Source organism: Cyanistes caeruleus, chromosome 6, assembly GCF_971803275.1.
Source record: "Cyanistes caeruleus chromosome 6, bCyaCae1.hap1.1, whole genome shotgun sequence".
Taxonomy (NCBI): Eukaryota; Metazoa; Chordata; class Aves; order Passeriformes; family Paridae; genus Cyanistes; species Cyanistes caeruleus.
This window is the reverse complement of record NC_141706.1, coordinates 42,962,995-42,983,553: the sequence shown is the minus strand read 5'-3', so window position 1 is coordinate 42,983,553 and position 20,559 is coordinate 42,962,995. Positions and strand designations below refer to the sequence as shown.

At 35.2% G+C, this 20,559-nt stretch overlaps 1 protein-coding gene across 8 annotated transcripts in view; it reads right to left on the bottom strand.

Moving 5' to 3' along the window:
- The window catches only part of NPAS3 (neuronal PAS domain protein 3), a 594,820-nt gene that overhangs the window by 290,073 nt on the left and 284,188 nt on the right, over positions 1-20,559 (bottom strand). For all 8 annotated transcript variants that reach the window (XM_086894840.1, XM_086894841.1, XM_086894842.1 and 5 more), the window contains one exon: positions 5,868-5,950. In XM_086894840.1, coding sequence (XP_086750966.1) covers positions 5,868-5,950 — 83 coding nt within the window. The remainder of the gene's footprint in view (positions 1-5,867; positions 5,951-20,559) is intronic.

Sequence of the window (20,559 nt, the reverse complement as noted above, 5' to 3'; positions counted from 1 at the left end):
AATTAGAAAAAGACTATCAAACTATTAGGATAAGAGGTGTTATTCAATTGTTCACAATGCTAGCAAATTCATTAGGCTTCTCACGTCCATAGGATGTGGGTGGTTTGCTAATTTGTTGACTTTAAATAAAGAAAAGCTAAAGTAACATCAATGGGTTTAAAAGCCCATAGCTTCTCTATAGGTTGAAGGTAAAGAGACAATTAAATCTTCCATGAAGTTCCATCCACCATCAGAGGCTTTCAGTGGAGTGAAAAGCGTGTGAACCAAGATCACCTTTCATGCATGGGGTAAAGCCAAATTGCAGCATTGGAGCCATTTGCAGCTTCCAAGTAGCTCAAGTTCTGCTCCCGTTCTAGGATGACATTCCATGATCAAGGCTGTGGTGACACAGAGGTTTCTAGGAGGTAAAACAAGGGCTTACAGGCCTTGTGCGTATTTCAGGTGATTTTGTTAGGTCATCTTGGACACAACTGGGAATCCACTACAGGTATTTTCTGTGCATTGTTAACCATTCAGTCTAAGTGGTTTGTAGTTTGTGACTTTTGGCTCAATGAAGAATACAACCTATAGGGTAAGACTGTTTTCATTGAGGATCTTTTTCCTTGGATCTTAATGGGAAACTGATTCTTCTCTCATTGAATCTGTTACTGCAACTACAAAGATGTTTGTTCACCACAAAATGCCTAATGGGAGATAAAAGTACAACACAAAGTAAAAGGGAAATGCAAGTCTCAGAAAATTTCCAAGATAATATCCAACAAGGATTATGAAAAGCTTCTAGGAAGGTAGGTGGGGACCTTTAGGGTAGGCACCTTTATGGAACACAGAACTCAGTAACTGTCATCCACACATAAATCACGGGTACACAACAGATCTTGCTATGGGAATAAATGAGATCGGTAGTTGGCTTTTTTCTGTCTGGTTCAGTAGTTCAATTCTATCAAATCTATCAAAATTATCTAATGTGCAATAACTTTTGGGACATGGCAGAAATAAACTGTGGTCTTCCAATTAGTTTGATTTTGTATCATGTTTGGTTTGTTTCTTTTTTTTGTTTGTGTGTTTTGAAACTCATTGTACAAATCTACATCGTAACAGTTGTTCATGCCAGCACTCACAATTGAAAATTCCCACAAAAAGAAGAAAAGGATATACTTTTTGTTGCACTGACATTTCAGTATCCATCCAATATAAGGACTTCTTCACTCAAGAGGAGGTGGGACAGTATAGACGATCTAAGACAGCTAGTATCTGTTAGTGTGTATGTAATGAGTACATAATGCTATATCAAAGTGTTAGAGTTTCTTAACAGTTGAATAGGCACTGCTGAAGCAAAGAATGCAATTATGAAAGTTATCACTCTTGTATGCAGAAATTCAAAATGCATACTGCTCACTACAGTTCAGAGACACTCTCCTATTATTACTACTTATACCATCTTCCCATCCTAGCCTGCCTTTAAAACTATTCCATTGTGATTGATTCCAAACACTTAGTCTTTAAAAAGGCACTGGTGTTTTCAAAGGAAGAAATATATAGTTTCAAAATATTAAATTTTATTTGAAAATAATGTACATTATACTTTTAATTGTTTTACAGTTCAAATTGTAAGGTGTGCTCTTTTTTGTTCAAGAATTTTAAAAGCAACTAATTTAAATATGCAAAATTATCTTGAGTTGTTCATACGTGAACTTAAAAGCCATGCAACACAGGAAAATTAAGTAATTATGCCTCCAAGTTATTTACTGCAATTAAGCTCATTTATCATATGCAAATTAGTGCAAACTGGTCTCATTAGTTACTAAATTACTCAATATGAGCTGAACAATGTAGCACTCCAGTTTGTAATGAAAAATCCCTGTAGAGGCAAGCAGTATCAATTAAGCTAATTTGCATATGCAAATATATTCACTAACTTTCCCTTTTCTCTATATTTAGTTCTACATTTCCTGATCATTCCTGATTATAAGAAGACTATGGGGTTACTGACCCTTTTTCACACCTTCTCAATAGCAATGAAGTTACAGAAAAAAATCCAGAGGTCCTGAAAAATTGATGAAAATCTTGCTAATTTTTACGACCAATTTAAGCCAAATTTTTAATAGTAGGTACCAGAAGTAATTTTTTTACTGGATTTACTTGATAGACAGATATATATACAGAAATACGAACCAGAAGATATCTGTTCTCCTTATGACACCACTTTTCAGAAGAAAAAGAATGCAAGACAAGCAAAACAAAGCCCATAATTTGGCAAGTCAAAAATCTTGTCAAAAATTAATTAACGTATTGCCATTATCTACTTTTCTCCTTCATTGCATCCTATTCTACTATTCATAATTCAGGTGATTTTACTTGGAAAACATTTAAAAGACATTCCACTGACATAAAGATTCAGATGTAACAGTGTTTGAGCAATCATCTTTCGTGGTCTTTTTTTCCACAAGCACAGAGTGGATAGTGCCTTTGGCTTCAAACCTACTACTGGGAATCTCTTCAGCATGATACACAGCAATCAGCTGTGGCTTGGAGATTTTTTGACACAGAATCATACAATTTGAGACTGATTCAGGTTAAAAGGATCCTCAAAGATCACCCAGCTCCAACCTTGCTGCCATGGGCAGGGAACCTTCCCCTAGACCAGGTTGCTCAGAGCCCCATCCAACGTGGCCTTGGACACTGCCAAGGATGGGGCAGCCACAGCTTCTCTGGACAACCTCTTCCAGGGCTTCACCACCCTCACAGTGAGGATGTGCTCGAGTCTCAGATTTCATATGCAAGCAAAGTGTAAGCCTCTACGTATATCTAGATTTGTACAAAAGACAAATGCAAAGATGCACCCAGGCTTACATAAATGAAACCCTTTAAAAGTATTAAATTTGTTTTTATTGGGGTTTTTATTCAATTTTTCATCTCTGAATTTATGTAAAGATAATAGTGCCTTGATTTTTTTGGAGCTGATGAAGTCTGCCATTAACAGAACAGAATTAACTGTATGATCCCTGGGCACAAAGACTCTCAGATCAAAATTAACTTTTATTTTTCTCATGATGGGTAGAGTTTTACTTTTCTATTTTCTGCACTTAACTGCATATGGGAGAAAAACCTTTAGTACCTGTATTGATCATCAGTTAAGCAGTATTTAAAGATTTGACTGCTTAATAATAAAAAAAACTCCCAATCATGGATGAAGACATTCTTCATTCAATGATAACTAAGAATTATATGTAAATACATGGATTTAATATGTATGGACATGACTAATGTATATAATGTATAGCTAGACATGACTGACACTACCTGCTTGTAGACTCAAAATGTAAAAATATCACTAGATGTACCTCCATTTCTATTTTTGTAATGTCATTTTAGATAAACTATATCCACTTCTTTTAAAATCTACTGTATAACATATATTTGATCTTGAACTATCAAAATATTAAAAATATTAGAGAGGCCCCTTAATTTCTGAGCTTACACTTAACCCAGTCTTCAAAATATTAATAGCAAAAGGGATTACACAAACTATTAATTCAAATTCTTCACATAGCAGACTCTGAAATCAAAATTCCCAAGGTATAATCAAGGTTGTTTACTTGACTTGCAAACAATACTTATCATGATATTTATTTGATGATAAGTTCTGTGAGTAGCAGACTAGGTGAGAACATGTTAGCATGGTATTCTACCACACAGTCTGTCCAATTGTTGTTTTAAAAATAATTTTGTCTTCTGCTGATTATATTTCTACCTATTAGACCACAAGGCAGTACTCTGAAGTGATCTGTTTAGAAGTGGTGCATTTGAATGCATTACCCAGGTTTCCCTCCCAAGGGTTGATTGCTCTGCTAAGATAAGACAAAATCTTAACGTGTCATGATAAAGCTGTCACCACTATTAATTCATATTGTCCTTTATCCATCGTGAACAGCCTATCTGGCAAATATCAGAGTGGAACTTCCTATTATCAACTGAGAGATTCATGGGAGTACTTTGATAAAAGCATTGTCTTCTTTGAAAGGGCCACACCTCAACAGATATTCAGTACAAGGCTGATGGTAATTTTGATTTTAAATCCTCAGTTTTGAGTAAAAGTGAAATACAGGGGTTTTTTTTAGTAGTAGTATGATAAAGTTATATCGTGAAAACACCTTAATTTATCACAAATAATTTTCTTTTAAAAAAATCAAAATCAAGCAAAATAAAACAAATAAAACCCTCCAAAAACAACAACAACAAAAAAAAAACTAATGAAACAAAAAAGTCCCAAAAACATAACAAAATAAACCAACAAAAAAAACGCACAAAAACAAAACCAAACCCCATCGACTCATAAGTGGAATCTAGTTTAAACAAGTATGAAAGTCACTAATTGTTTTAATACACAGCAAATGAAAAACTCAAATATCAAGTAGTTTTCAAAGCAGCCATCCTAGGTTTTTTCATTTTCATCCATAAGAGTCATACTTAATACTTAAAGAGTGTAAATAAATCAGTCTCAATGAGGTTTTATTTATAGGTGAGTTATAAATAATATTGTAAAAAACATACCTTTAGGATATATGATATGTTTACACACTCAACATACTGACAAATTACATTAACTGAAATATCACAAAGCTGCAAGTTCTTCCTTTTTTTTTCTACGTGTATGAGACAGCATAGCAGTGTTCCTGCCTAATATGCAAACAGAATACTGTAGATACTGGTGCAGATCTCTATACATGCAATAACTACAGCAAAAGTATTTGCTTACAGAATCAAAAACTTGACCTAGACCTCTGCCAAGAGTGCACAACTAAGCAAATAATTTCATTCATGATTCTTGCTCCAGAAAGAAATTAATTCTACTAGTTAATTTAATGTTTTCCTAAAATTATCTTTGTTGCTATTCTGCATTTAGTTATTTTATAAAGATGTGAAAATTCTGACATTATCTATAGTGCTTTTGAATACCACAGCTGAGTTAGTACAGAGAGATAGCTCTCAATCATTTCAAATTAAGTGGAATATTTCTCATGATAATATCCTAATTTACCTCTCTCCTACCTCTCAAAAGATAATACAGCAGACAATATATTTGCATTGAGAAGCTGTGTACATGGCTAAATACGAGCAGTTATTCAGCACCACACTTAGAAAAGACTTTGTGTGGGTTTTATTTCCATAGTGCTGGGTTTTCCTTACTCCAAAGTACATCACATTTTCTTTTTAACTGCTTGTACTCCACATTTGATCACTTCAGCCTAAGAAAGGCTGTAGTAACCCTGGAAAAATAAATCATGCACAAGAACATTTCCATCAGGTCACTGTTTTTCAGTTGAGTCTTCCAGGAATATGAAGACTTGTGTCATGAGACAATCTTGTTTGACAAATACCAGACCAGTTTTCAGCCAAAGCTAAGGACACCTAAGAGGCATGCTTCTATTATTTTTTAATCTCTACAGTTTGCTCCAAATTTATGATATATAATTGTGACAACTGGGATATCATGGAGGAAAGCAGTGCTCATAAACCAAAGGGGGGAAAAGAACCCCAACCCTAAATTGATACATGACACAAGACAAATCACCAACACAAAATACTAGCTTGTACACACATTCACACAAACACATAAGGGCATTCTGCAAGCAAACACCTACTGCACAATTCTGAACAACAAAATACTGTGATTCAGCTAAAACAACACGTGCCTTCCCTATTTTTAACAGTCTCTCAATTATGGACTTTCAAGATAGAAGAAATATGAACATGAAAAAATAATCTCATCAACTTAAGTGATGATAAACAATACTATTTAAATTATTCGCAGAAATATGACCAGGTAAGTATTTTGATTTTTCTTGGAAAAGCCATTTTTCTTTTACCTGTAAAATATGACTTCCCAAATGTGATTCAAATACTTCAATGGCAAGGGCACTGGGACTTCTCCTGCGCTGGGCACCTATAACTGAATAAAAAACAGTTATGTTGTATGGTCTGTACATTCATTTCTCATGCATCCTCATCACTGATATTAAATTTCGTATCTTAATACACTGGTGTTAATTTAAATTTTGCCTTCTATGTAGTATAAAAATTTAGTAATTTAATATGTAATATAAGACTCAAATTTCTAAGATAAAAAAGGATTTTAAAAACCAATCTATTTAAAAGTCCAATGGATCTGGAAATGACTTATTTGTTCAGATATATCTCAAATCCCTGTAGGTTTATGGTGATGAAAGCATGCAGAATTTAGTGAAAAATACTATTGAAAAAGAGGCTACACATATTGTAAATATTTTGAAATGTGGGGATAAGAACTAAATATCACTCATGAATTAGGAAGTTTATTCTACTGTTTGTCTGAGAGGTTTATCTGAACATGTTGTTATTTGAACTGAAATGAAATAAACACATTAAAAACCAACATTTGTAAATACATCTAGTATCCACATCAAAGTTCTCCTCAGTGCAGAGAAGTATTTTAGTATCCCAGATATCCATGTTAGTTGCTGGAAGATATACTTAAAACTTCAGCTTCTAAATTAACATAGTTTAAAAGTACAAAGTGAGTAATAGGTAGCTATGCTTCAAAGGCAGCAGTGACTACAAAAAAGGCTCAGAAATCACAGAACTAATATTTTGTTAAACTCTAAATGCCAGGAACACAAAGCCAGAAATTAAGTCTGCATGTAACCAAACATAGCCATCTACTATAAGCTGAGCTTTCTTAGGCTTAGGCTACCTTTCCCAAATGATCAGAGAAAGCCAGAGCACAGAAAAGACAGCACAGGGCTTCAGGAAGCTTCCTTGCCTATCTTCATGACAAAACCAGGCATATCCATAGCAGAGAGAAGAGGCAAAGTTTGCCCTGCGCCCTTCTTCTTCTAAAGCGTGTACAGAAGCATTTACATCCCAAGACCCTGATGAGAGACTAATGCCTCTGAAACCATCACAGCACTAGTCCATCTTTATGTATTGCTGTCTTTACAACTTATGATAAGAAAAATGAAATATCAAGGATCCACTAAAAAAAGCAGAATGAATGACTGCCATTACTGAACAGGCCAATTTAACACCAACGGAAACAAAATACAGAGCAACAATTTCTTAGTCTTTGATACTGGCTGCCAAACATGATATCAGTAGGAAAAGATAAATGCCAAGTAATGATAGTCATATTGACCTGAAAATGTAATATCATTTCTTATTGATGTTTCATGTAATTTCCTTGCAGGAAATTCTAAGCTATTTATACTGGGCAAACAGGTGGCTTCATAGCTAATAGGTTCAGGCAATAGCTCATAATTACAAATGGAGACTGCTGTAGAGCTGGTATTTTCTAAGACCTCTTCTTTTCTCATATTCAAGGACATAGAAACTAACACCTTGAAAGAAAAATATTCAACACTGTATTTCTTAGAAAAACTTTACCTTTAGTTGTGGGACTAAGCAAAATACATAGCACTCTAAAGATTTTCAGTATTCTGATCATGACTTCTGTCAGCATGATGCTTTGAACAGTTATTTCATTTATAATCTATCAGAAACAAAAAAACAAATTCAGTTTTGGCTTGCTAGACATTGCTTCATAGGAGCCTTCATAAGACATTGTAAAGACCAAAAATTTCCCCAACCTGTAAACCTTCAAGACCTTCCTGAAATCCTTCATGTCCCTTCATTCATCCACCTAGACTGTGTCATACCTTCCACACATTGTCTGAACACACCACCATTTGGAATTTACCTTTGAATTAATTTTATGTTTCCTGCCCATATCCTAATGTTACTGTTCTCTACCATTTTAAAGTGTATCCATTACTTATTGAATCCAATTCTATCATGTCAATTGCAGGGCTTTTAGCATTTAAGTATCATAATTTGAATGAAGTGCCTGAAGTCAGTGCAACACTCTTTAAAACAGTATCTTGAACCTTAAATGACACTTACAGGTAAGTCATCAGTCCTTCACAATTGGGACCCTCAGTTCTATACCTCAAATGAAATCACTTTAAGGTCAGTGAGTTAACTAGAGAACCAGAGAGGGTCAGATCTTATCTTTAAAATTTGCCAGTTAAATCCTCTATCAATGACTGCATACTTGTGGCTAGTATACACATAGACAAATATCTTGTAGTACTTTCGTGCCATTCAGTTCACTGACATTTTTATAGCACTACAACTCTTGAATTTATGTGTCTTAGCCAGGTGATATAGGTTCTAATGATGGTTCTTAATTTTACAACCATGATAATGGGTTACCCAGAAAACTATTACATTTCTGGTAGCCATGCTGAAACTCTCTTTTGAAAAATGCACCTTATTTCATGCATTTCCATAACTTTCATTCTTCATATTTTGAGGAATGAGACAAGAATATTAAGACAAATATAGAAGAAGGGAAAAAATTATTTGCTCATCTGGATTCATTGTCTTATTTTTTTACTTACTTGAGCTTTCAAGTAAGTAAGTTTTTTCTTGATACCTATTTGCAGCAGAATAAATATGCTATTTTGGATATAAAAGTGCATACTACATTGATACCTTCCAGAAACATGGCAATCTCACAGTCCAGTCACAGCACAAAACCTCTTATTTGTATTGAATGAATTGTTGGCATGCCAGTAGAAGAAAGGAAGACACAGGCTGAAATGTTTGGATTAAAAAGTAGGCCTGATGTTATTTTATTCTAAAATTTCAAAACATAAACTATAAATACTGAACTGGCTTCCATCACACAAGCCACAGCTAGTCATCTAAATCTCTCACCCTCTGGATGGAACCATCAGCAGCCACAGCTCAGCCGCTCAAAAAAAGCTTGAAAAGCAAGAGATTTAAAGTTTATTTCACAACATCTATAAATCAAAGTAGCTCAGCAACCTTCACAGACCTAAAGGTGTGGATGCACATCTTTTTTAAAAATGTGGATTCCCTTTTAAGGGTAGACTCTTTACAGAAACAAAATACTGAATGCGTGACATAAATTTCTTCTTTTGAGTTACAGGAAGCAGGAGAAATGAGGATGTGAAGAAGGTTGAAGCATGTGTATCAAAATGTAGAAGGAATCACAGTGCAAACAAGTTCCAAACCCAGGTTCTTCCAAGCTTCTCCTATTTTAGTGGTATGAACGAACATCTCTGAATAGACTTTTTCACACGTGCTCATATTTTGTATTGCCTACATTTAGGTGACAACCTTTAACGCTTGAATGCAGAATTTAATAAAAAAAAAATAGCTGAAACAACATTTGTACTAAATACTGACTTTTAGTAGTGACAAGAAGATAGAAAGATTGCTTTCATGTGTGCACTTTGTAGTGCTGGAGCAGAAGAATCTGTCTTTGAAAATGGTCTTACTTTCCCTGGCTTTGGACTATGACCTTTACTATCCAAACTGACATGCCTATTCCTGGCATAAGATTATTCCATAAAAAGAAATTCTAACTGTTCACTAGTTCCTCTTTAAAATTCCTCCCTCAATGACTAATCTGGCTATGCATGAGGTGAAGGAAGAACCAGCTCCCTTTCAGAGTGTCTTGGGGGCAGTCTAAGCATGCTTAATGCAACCTCAAGAGCATTTGCAATTGTGCTACAAAAAGTGGGAAGCAGGGGAAAAGAAAATGTAGACTGCCTAACAAAGACTTCTATGCATCCTAAGAGGAAGGATTTCCTCTTAAACACAGTTCTAAGTTGTGGGAGCACAGACCAAAGACTGATGGTCACTGTGGCTTTCTGCTGGTGAAGACAGAGTTCTAATAAAGCATAACCAGTATTCTTTGATCATTAGGAATGGAAGAGCAGAACATGAGCCCAATTATCAGTTTCCCCTAAAAAACTTATGTGAGACTTTGCGAGACACCCCTCAATATAAACTGTTTTTCTGGAAACTTTTGGAAAATTCCAACAAAGAGTTTTTAAATTCTATTATTAGTGTTTTAATAATAGTTGAAAAACTAAACTGAACTTATAAATTCATTTCTCTTAACCTTTATTTGCTCCTAAAAGCTTTCTCTCAATTATTCTCAAAATCCTTATATTTTTTATTTAATTTTGTTGCTTTTTCTAAGAACTTTCTGTATGCTTGGAAGCAGAGGTGGACATAGGGCCATCATGCTACAACCTTTCAGACAATCTGCTGTCTGAAGAATTATAAAAAACCAGCTCATCTTGAAGAGCTCTAATTATGACTGCTAATAAAGTCAGATTTTAATTAGCAAAGCCTGAGCAGATCTACATAAATATGAAAGTTTATAAACACCCCACCAAAAAAAGAAAATTACCGGCTTTATTCACAAAATATGTAACCATATCAGGCTAATTGCACAGTAACTTCACACAGAGTTGTCTAATATTTTTCCCCATAGGTACAACCAAATAGATGATGATGTCAGATGAGAGAGCATAAGAAGCAGAGTGGTCTGATGATTGTATGTGCAAAACAGTTCACAGCATGAGTGTGGCTATAATCTTTTAAATATTCTTTCCCAGAATGTAACACTTTTGTTTGTTTGTTTCAGAGTAGAAAGAAAGATCTATAGAAATGGCAATACAATTTCTAATGTATTATATTTCCCTTGGTGTAGAGTAGATTCTAGACGAAAATACATCTTTTGTGATTTCTATCAAAAACTCCAAATGGTCATGAAAGAAAATAGAGGTGAATGTGGCAGTCAAGGTGGTTTTACAGGAAGAGGTGTGATGTTATCTAGAAATCTTGGGGCTTTCTGATGAGAAATAGTGAATAATTTGGAATTTTTTAAAAGCTGTGTTTTAAAAAAGACCAAGACACTGACTTCAGGGCAAAACTGAACAACAGAAGATTTGTTCTCAGTGAAGGATGAAGTGTAATCAACATTATACTCCAGTATTTCTGCATGCTAACATTCACAGAAGCTTTTTAAAAAAAATAATTACTTTACTTCATGTTTAATACCCTTTGATGAATATTTTTTCTCATTGACTATTCCTTGCTATCCCATTTAAGACTGATTCTAAGTTTTGAAAGAAATCTCCATCAAGAGAGAAACCCTCTGCCTAGGAGTTGAGGACATGTGGTATATCAGATGTATACTTAAAACTTGACCTAAAGTGAGATAAGAATGAACAGCAAGATGTAAGCAGAGATGCTGCCCTCTGATTTGGAAAGGGGATCCAAAGAAATTAAATTATGTCACCAGTTACCTCACTGTAATATGATCCAAAATTTAGGTCTCTTATCCACCTTCACAGATGGAAGAAGAAATAAATCTTAGATGGAGGTGCAACATATGTGGAAAGGTATTTTATCTTGCTTTAGTAAAGCTATGGGAATCATTAATACTGTGCCACTACCAACGAAGTATCACAGCAATAAAGCATCAGAACAAATTTGTCGCAAAGGAATACACATAAGATGTATAATGCAATATATGATAATCAACTTACAAAGCTAACTATAGCACTTCAAATCTATATTTTTGTGTACAAGAATGCCTCATTATCCTAGATATCCATCTTCTGTTCACTGGTAAAGAGCATGAATTCATTACTGGGGAATCCATAGTTGAGAAAGTAAACCTAAATTTTCCATGGAATAATCTATTTGTTTTCAAGAATATACTGGTTAATTAATGAAAGTATTATGTAACACAATTACAGGTGTGCTTTATTATTTTCAGTTGTTATCTCTGAAAAAGCTCCAGAAATTAAAAGAGTTTTTAGCAACATTTGCTTTTTAAATTCAAGTTGCTTAATAATATTAAACTTTTTTTAAATAGCTTTTTTAGTTTCAATAACTTAAATCTGATCAAAGTGAAATGTTGTCAAAAAAGCAGAAGGTGTATCACTTGTTAATTGAACTGGAATCATTGGATTTGAAGACACAGTATGTCTTTCCCCTGAGAAACATTCAAAATTAATGGAAAAAAGAAACAAGATAAGTGAGTGTCATAGTGTAAGTTTTCATCTGTTTTAGGAGCTTGTTCTTTTTCCAATTACCTTCATTTGGTTTATAGGTCTGCTCCTTCCCACAGGATTTGCTCTTTAGGAGGTGGGGGTAGGGTGTGTGGGAGGAGGAGACTAAGTTTCTTAAGTCCTAAATATCTGTTTTTTCCCTCTTTTCTGAACTTCTTAAAATTAGAAACCCCAGCAACAAAATAAGTATATTTTGTGTTCACTCCTTGATAACTAGCACTGTTTCTTAATTAGCACATAGTTGTACATTTAAGAGTTTATTTCTGAGATTTTTTTTTTTTGTTGTGTGTGTGTGTTCACTGTAAAGGATGAAATCTTTGCTGTGCAAGAATTACCAGTCATCTAAGCAAAGAGAGTTCTCCATCTGTGGCTGGGGGCGGGAGCACTGGCCTTTCTCCCACACTGTAGTAGTTACTATAGGAACTATTGTGCCTCCTTCAAAAGGGCTACAGACAGGGTGATTAAAATTCTTCATGGGAGAACCCCCACTCTTCTCCCTGACAATGAAATTCTTCAGGGAGAGGGCTAAGCCTCCAGTTCAAGAATGGCAGCACCTGAGGGAGTGATGTGGCAGACAGAATCACCCCTGCTTTACATTGAAGCACAGGGAAAAAAATACAAGGGCCCATACTCCTGAATTTGTTTTATTCCCCTCCCATGAAATTCTGGCAAGAACCAGTGAGAAAGAGAGAAGGAATGAATAACTTCATAAAGTCTCCAACATGTAGATGACAATGCAAAAAGTAAAGAACAAATACTTCCAATTCAAATCAATAGCAGGAGAAGAAAAACAATTACCATGAGATAGGAGCTTCCCAGGAAATCCACCTGCTGCAAAGAGATTGGAAAAAAACTACAGAAGTATGGAAGAGAAAGTAATGAAGTAGAGATAGATGGGTGAGACAAGGGAGAGGGACACACAAAGGTGGGGTGAATCAAGGACTTAAAAACCTAGGAATCTATCAGGCTTTTAGATAAATGTCCACTTTGAGAGATTTGGCTCTATCACCAGAAAAAAATGCATAAACGTCATGACTGCATGAAGAAATGAGTGATGGGTCTGGATTACTTATTCAGATATCACAGTAAGAACCTTACTGGAATAACAGTTCTATTGTCTTATTTTTAAACTAGTATCAAAATTACACTGAAAAGAAAACTGCTGCCACCCCTTTACAGCTCCAATGCTACAGAAATGGCTAGTGTCACTGATTCTGTTCTCAGGAGGAGGACAGGGTATTAACATCAAGTCAGAACAGTGTTATATAGTGTCAGACTATACTTGCTGGTAAAACTAAGAGCCCTACATCTGTTGTCTTGCTTTTTTTTTTTCCAGTCTGATCCCAAAGGTTCATGTTATGACATTTGTAACATCTGCTACAAATGCGGAGGTAAGTCAGGCACAACCTTATTACTTCCAATCTAACGCTCCATCCATCCACAGGGCTTTCATATGCCACTAGTATGTCAAGGCGACCAAAAGCTGTTCTATCTACATGAAGCAAGGTGTAATATATTCCTGAAAGTCAAGAAGAAATCCTGCTTTGTTATGTCTCCCCTTCTTTTGTTGTCTTAAAGTTTGGCAATGTTATTTCAGAATATTCTGTGAACAAAACAGGCAAGCTGCTCCTTCTTAGAGCCAATACAATTGCCTTTTTATGCCTTAGACAGTGGTGTGTTGAAAATTGGCAAGCTGTAATTCACATCCTTCCCTGTTTTCACTAACACTGAAACATATCCAGATTCCCCAACCAGACCCTTCTATACTGAAGTCTGCTTTCTTGCACAGCCCCCTTTTCCTTCCATACTTATCCCATGATTTTGGTGGGCTCACTGCATCGTTTTAATGACAAACTTAACTTTTTTCAGTGCTCAGTGGTAAAATGCAACTCCTGACAGACAAAAAAAATAGTTATTTCATCTGTGGTAACAAAAAAGTAAATGGATAAGGAAAACACTTAATAAGATGCTTTATAACTAGCATTCTTTCTATTAGGTTCTATCTAGTTCTTTCTATGAACTTTTATTCTTAAATCTACAATACTTGAAGATTCCAGTGTTCCACTGTTAATGGGTTAGGGTACTGTATGCTGTGAGGACTATGCTATCACTGCCAATGTCTGCACAGGAAGCCAACCATTTGCTATATGCTAAAATCACCCACTAAAGAAATTCCTCGAGAAATACATATAACCTCTTCTGACAGCAAGTGGGTCATAATTTTAGAAACTAACAGCTTTAGATGTTAGTGAACTAGGTAATACATTCCACACTCGGTATCATACACTTGAAATAAGACAAATTTCACATTTGATAGAAGTAATTTAAATTCATTACAGGAGTTGCAGACACTACATGGTAGCAACTGAGGAAGGAAACCCAGTGCCTGATGACATAAGCCGTTTTAGGTCTTGATGAGCTGTACTTCTACCAGACTCCTTTTTTTCTGTATTACTATCACAGGCTAAGTAAAAGAACACCCCCCCACAAACACACATACCCAGCTAAGAAAACCACTGAAAAATACCATATCTCCTTACGTTAAATGAACACTAAAATTTGAAAATATATCAAATATTGCTGTTGGCAAATGCAGGACCCACATCCACTCCTGGGATATAAAATGCTGCTATGATATAACCAGACAATTACTGACTAATGCATCATTATTCTACCAAAGTAAGTGACAATTGTTTCAAGTTGTTTCTGGTTCTAAGGTAACTTTAGAGCTTTACTACTTCTACAGAATTGGCTTTACGGCTGATACATGTAGGTGGTGGATTTGTTTGTAGATTCTTTTTATCTTTTTGTGATGTAGTCAGAAAAGATTTAATGAAGATTCATAAAGGAAATGAGACTGGGTACAAGTCTGCAATCAATCCACAATTTCAGGGAAGAAATCTTTATCCGCTGCCAAAACTGAACCGTGTAATTAACTGAGGATTCTGGTAAGAACCAACTGTGCCACTAGTCAATTATTTTTACTTGTCCTCCAGCTGCGGCTTCTGTCTGTTCATAAGAGAGACTGTATGAAAATGCAACTATAGAGAATTTGGTGATTTCAGAAAATAACTGAAGAAATATAAGGAGATTACCAAGACCATCTGTAGCAGAACCACAACAAGTTTTTAAAATCTATTGCAAATGGTTCTCAATTTCTCAGTAGAAACTTCCATCAAGAACTCTTACAAGAACAAAAACAGCATTCCAGAATTGCTGAGGACTGAAAAATGACCATGCATAAGCTGCAATGGAAATCCCCAAGCCCTAATGAAGCAGTCTTCATAGGAAGTAGTATGACACTTTAGCATACTGGTCAAGTCATGACAACTGGGAGATGGAACTGCTTCTTTTCAAAAGCGCTTCTGCTTATTTAAGGAAAAAAGAAAAAAAAAAAGTTTATCCAAAGCCCCTGTGGGAAAGATTTTCCAGCACTTTGGATTGTATTCTCAATATATATGTATATAAGTGCACTACTAGTTGCAATAATCTGTTTCAGCAGCTTTTAAGGAAAGAGAATCACCATTATTTGGTGCTGGGAAACTCAAATTGGGGAACCTAAACCACTACACTAGGAAATCCCAATGACTAGTAAGAAGAGCAGTTAAATCTTTACCGGAAGTTTGAAAGTCTTTAAGTCTTTGCTAAGGTTAAAAGAATTCATACAGCTCATGATGAATGAACTTGAAATAAATTATAAATAAGTTAACATGTTTTCTGTTATTATTATCAGCTCCAGCACACAACACAAGGTGCTCCCCCCCTTCATTTACTGAAGGGTCCTTTTAAATAGTCATGTGAGAAAAGTCCAGTTTCCTTTGCCTTTGAAGAGTGCCTAAGAGGGAAATATAAGAGATGTTTGATCAGAAGACAGAGAAGTAATGGAAGTGAGAGCTTAGTAGTGAGAAAGCAGGAAACAAATTCTACAGCCAAGGAGAACGTGTGTAGACACAGCACTCACTTCATCAGAGTTGCATTCATTAGCATCAGGAATTAATTTAGCTCAAGATTCTTTCTGTAGTGAGGGAAAATATTCCTTTCATTTGATTATACCATAGCTAAGATTCACACTTGCTACCTGAAAAAGTCAAGCCTGTCTGGATATAAGAGAAAAAGCAAGGCATTCACCATTCAAAATACATCTTGAATGCCTTAAACATAAAAGTTCAGGGTGTTATTTTAGCCAGATATTTCAGTATTCTTTAGCAAGCGAACTTAAAGGCATCAGAATTCATTCCCCACACAGTACTTGAATCAGACATGGACACAGATGGTTACCTTGACTTTGGGAGCAAAGTTTTGTTTTGCAAGATAACACTGTCTTTAAACCAGCTCTTTTGCATTTTCTATCAGCACTGATAAATATATTTTTTTGTTTCTTTTTTCTTAAGAATTTTAAGAATCTTATTGAATTTACAATTCTACAGATAACGTATTACATTTGGTTTGTTCAAGAATTACTTTTTATTACACACACCCAAATCTAATATAATACAAGCAAGCATTTGCAATAAAGAGAAAAATTTGCTTGATACAATAATTCAACAATCTGTATGCTGAGATTTTACTGAAATAAATGTCCTTTAAATTCTGCTTGCATTTTACTGCTTTCCAACATCACCTTTTAAACCCTAAACATATTTCTTGTGCTCAGTCCATCTGAAGAACTAGATTTACACAATTATGTGATTTGTAAATCAAGCTTATGAATTTAACAGACAAGATTATTTTTCTTAGAATATGATACAATATGACACTTAAACTAAAATATAGAGTTGAATGAAGACTGCTCAAACTCAACACAGAATAGACTTCTTTTTCAGTCACCCAAAACCTTTATACATCCTGCAGGAAAACGAATGTGTAATGCCTGATAATGTTTATCTACTTTTCTTGTTTCTTTTAGAAAACTCCTGAAAAACAATTTGAATCCTGACATTTTTTGCTACAAATATGATAGCTTAAGGGTGTTTTGGATTAATTTAAATTGCCTGCTATAAATCAAACAACATCTTAGTTTGTTAATAATACTTTAAAATCTGAGAAATTTGCTTGTAAAAAAAAAAAAAAAGATTCCACCCAACAATGCTGTAGTAGGACAGGTCAGAAATGCAGCAAGTTTTCTGTGAATACTGACAAACAAGTCTTTCAATGCAAAGGATTTGCCTTACAAATGCAATATTATTGCAAGGTATGTTCTACTTCTCTCTACAAATAAGATGGATAAAAAATAATTATTGAGTAAAATTGCCCCAAATTTTTCAAAAGTATCACCGAAAAATTTTTTCAAACTTTTCTGAGAATAATTGTTTCATAATATTGAGTCTGTCTTCTACAGGAGAGGAGGGATCTGAGGGAAGAAGAGGCACCTAGATGGCTGGAAGAAGAAAAGACACACTGCTGTGACAGCTCATGGACAAATGGGTTCTGAAGAGAAAGGCTTATTTTGGTGAATGATGGCTTCATTAAAAAAAAATTATGACAAAAAAAAAGTGAATGTCAGAAATAGACTGAAAATCAAAACACTTGTAATAAAGGAAATTATATCTTGAAGAATATGAACTGAAACTAAGAATTAGGCATAATCAAAACAATTTTAAAGCTGTGTCTTGTGTATGTTCACCAATTAATTGACATTTATTATGACCACTCGATTATCTCTAACCAGAACTAATCAGGCAAGAGGGACTCAACTGCTCTGCGTGCATACACAACACAGGTGTTGTTAATCCATTTGTTTTGTGAGGTTCAAATATTCTTTTGACCTACTGGCACATAATACTTTGAGCTGAGCTAAGGGTATGTCTTTATAGTCAATGAAAGCAAATATGAACTAGCTGTAAATGGGTTCATGTGGCCACTGATAAGGTCTAGCTGTGCTAAAAAGGGCTATGAAACTTCCCCAAGAGGAAAGATGAAGTAACTTTCTCATCTGTGTTTTACCACAGCTGGGCTGCCTCAAGTCCCTAAACTAGCATGTGCTGCTATGTAAACATATTGTGTCTAAAGAAGATTTTTAGTTAATCCCTAATTAACTTGTTAATAGTTAACAAACAAAAACCCATTGTACAAAATTCCTGGAAAGGTCTGAACACAGCCTTTTTCCATCTCATATTTTCCACTTCTACACTACCTCAACTCATCTTTTCTTCCCACACTTTTCTCTTTTCTTCCCTTAATTTTCCTATTTCACACCAACTTACTTGAATTGGCACTTTCAACCACACACATTTCTTATGGGAAAGAAGTTCATTATGATCAGAGGACCCAAAGCTGTGTTGTGGGAGGTGAAATGGATCACTTTCTCAGGCAGCTGAAGCTCCAGAAGGCAGTGTAACTGAGAATGAAAATACTGAATTGGGTACTTAGTTGAAATAGCCAAACAATTTAAATTTACTCACTAAACAGAAACTCCCACCCCCAAACCCTTGGATGCTATTCCAGAAAGCCCCATCTGGGAGGGAATAAAAAAAAAAAAATCAAAGTCAAAATCACAGCCCAGAGGAGCTACTATTCACTTCACCAAAGATTCAAGAACTTATCAAAGGGGAGGTAACATCTTGCCTGCTTGTTAATGATACTGGAGCTCCAAAGTGTTGGAACCTACCCTTATTTCCAGGTCAATCACCTAAAATTATAATAATTTCTCTGCACTGGGAAAACAATATATTTAAACTCTTTCTCAAGTAGTTCTTTCTAGAAAGGAAAATGAATTTGTACTACAATACATCTATCATCAAAGAACAACAAATCAAGTGTCACAATACAGTTCACAATATCAGCTTTTAAATTCTATTTCCTTAGAATCCATATTATTAATGTAGGCTATGTAGGATATGTATAACAATTAATGAAAACATGATCTCTCCCATAAATTTTGTATTTTGGTTACTGTCTTTTATTGTATCATGTTGGCAATAATTACAGTTTGGACTCAAGGTAGGAGTGTATTTTTGGCCATTGGTAAACACCAGAAAAAAATTTCAGAAAGTCCACACTAATTTATGTTTATCAACCAAAAAATAGAACCAGACATTTATATAAAGTCCAAACATCATACTCTTACGACAAAATGTCATCTTATGAGTTCCAGCTCTCTTCACAGTGTAATACTGAATCCACAAACCAGGCATAACAGTATCTTGTGGACAAAACCATCCACCAATTTTTCCCCAGAATCACAGAACGGTTTGGGTTGGAATGAACCATCAAAGATAATTTACTTCAGATCCCCTGCTAAGGGCAGGACCTGCTAAGGGTAGGACCACCCTTCACTAGATGAGGTTGAGCAAAGCCCTGTCCAACTTTGAACACTTCCACAACTTCTTTGCATAGCCTACTGTCTCACAACCCTTTACATCAAAGTTTTATTCCTTACACCCAATCTAAATTTACTCTCTTTCAGTTTAAAACCATTGCCCCTTGTACTGTTACGGATTTATGCACCCTTGCACTATAACAGGTTCCACCTTAGGATCCCACAAAAAGTCCAAGTAAAGGTTTCCAATTCCTTTTTCATTACTTCTGAAGTTACAGCTTGAGCTTAGTGCTACTAATGCTCAGACTATTCAGACAGAAGAATACAGTTAATCAAACTTACTCTATGACAATCCTGTCACAACGGGCCCTCTTAAAAAAAAAAAAATCTTCCCATCTTTTTTATAAACTCCCTTTATTGAAAGGCTGCAATAACGTCTCCCAGTAATTTTTCTTCCTCTTCTTCAGGCTGAGCCACCTCAAATTTGTCTTTCCTTCACAGGATAATTTTCATGTCCTTCCTCTGGACCCACTCTAACAGGTTGATGTCTTTTTTGTGCTGAGGACAAAAAAGACAGAACTGTATGCAGTAACCCAGGTGGGGTCTCATGAGAGCCAGAACAGAGTAGGAAAACAACCTCTTGATCTGCTGGCCATGCTCCTTTTGATGCAGCCCAGGATATGACTGGCTTTCTGGTTTCAAGTGCATCTTGACAACCTATACCAAACTTTCCATCCACCAGTATCCCTAAGGCCTTTGCAGAGTTGTTTTCAATCCATTCCTCCAGTATGTACTGACATTGGGGATTTTTGTAGCCCAGGTGCAGGACCTTGTTCGGCTTTGCTGAACCTCATGAGGTTCACATGGTCCCATTCATCAGTATTTATGCTTATTGCTTCCTCTGGAATCACATAAACGATGGGAAGTGGCATCAGAGCACCACTTCAAGTAACACTGCAGAGGCAATATGCTTAATTTGGACATTCTTGCCTGTAATTATCAAAAGACAAGAGACCAAATACCAGCACTTGCTAATCATACACTTTTGCATCTGTTAACTATCCAGTTTGAAATGACTTTCTTACTCATTTCATGCCAGCTCTTATATGATACTCCCAGTTAATATCATACTGCATTAAACTTACAAAAACTACTGTCTGGCATCAAGCCTTTTTGGCAATGCCTGAAAATATTTAAACTGATTTATTGTTTCTGAATTTTGTCCTTCAGTTTCCTGAATTAAAATTATTTAGTTTTATGAGTTTTAAGCATGACACATAAGTGGACCTTTGGAGATTACTTAATATAATACATTTTATCTAATCACTTACTTCTAAAAAGCAAATAAATATTTAAAAACTATTT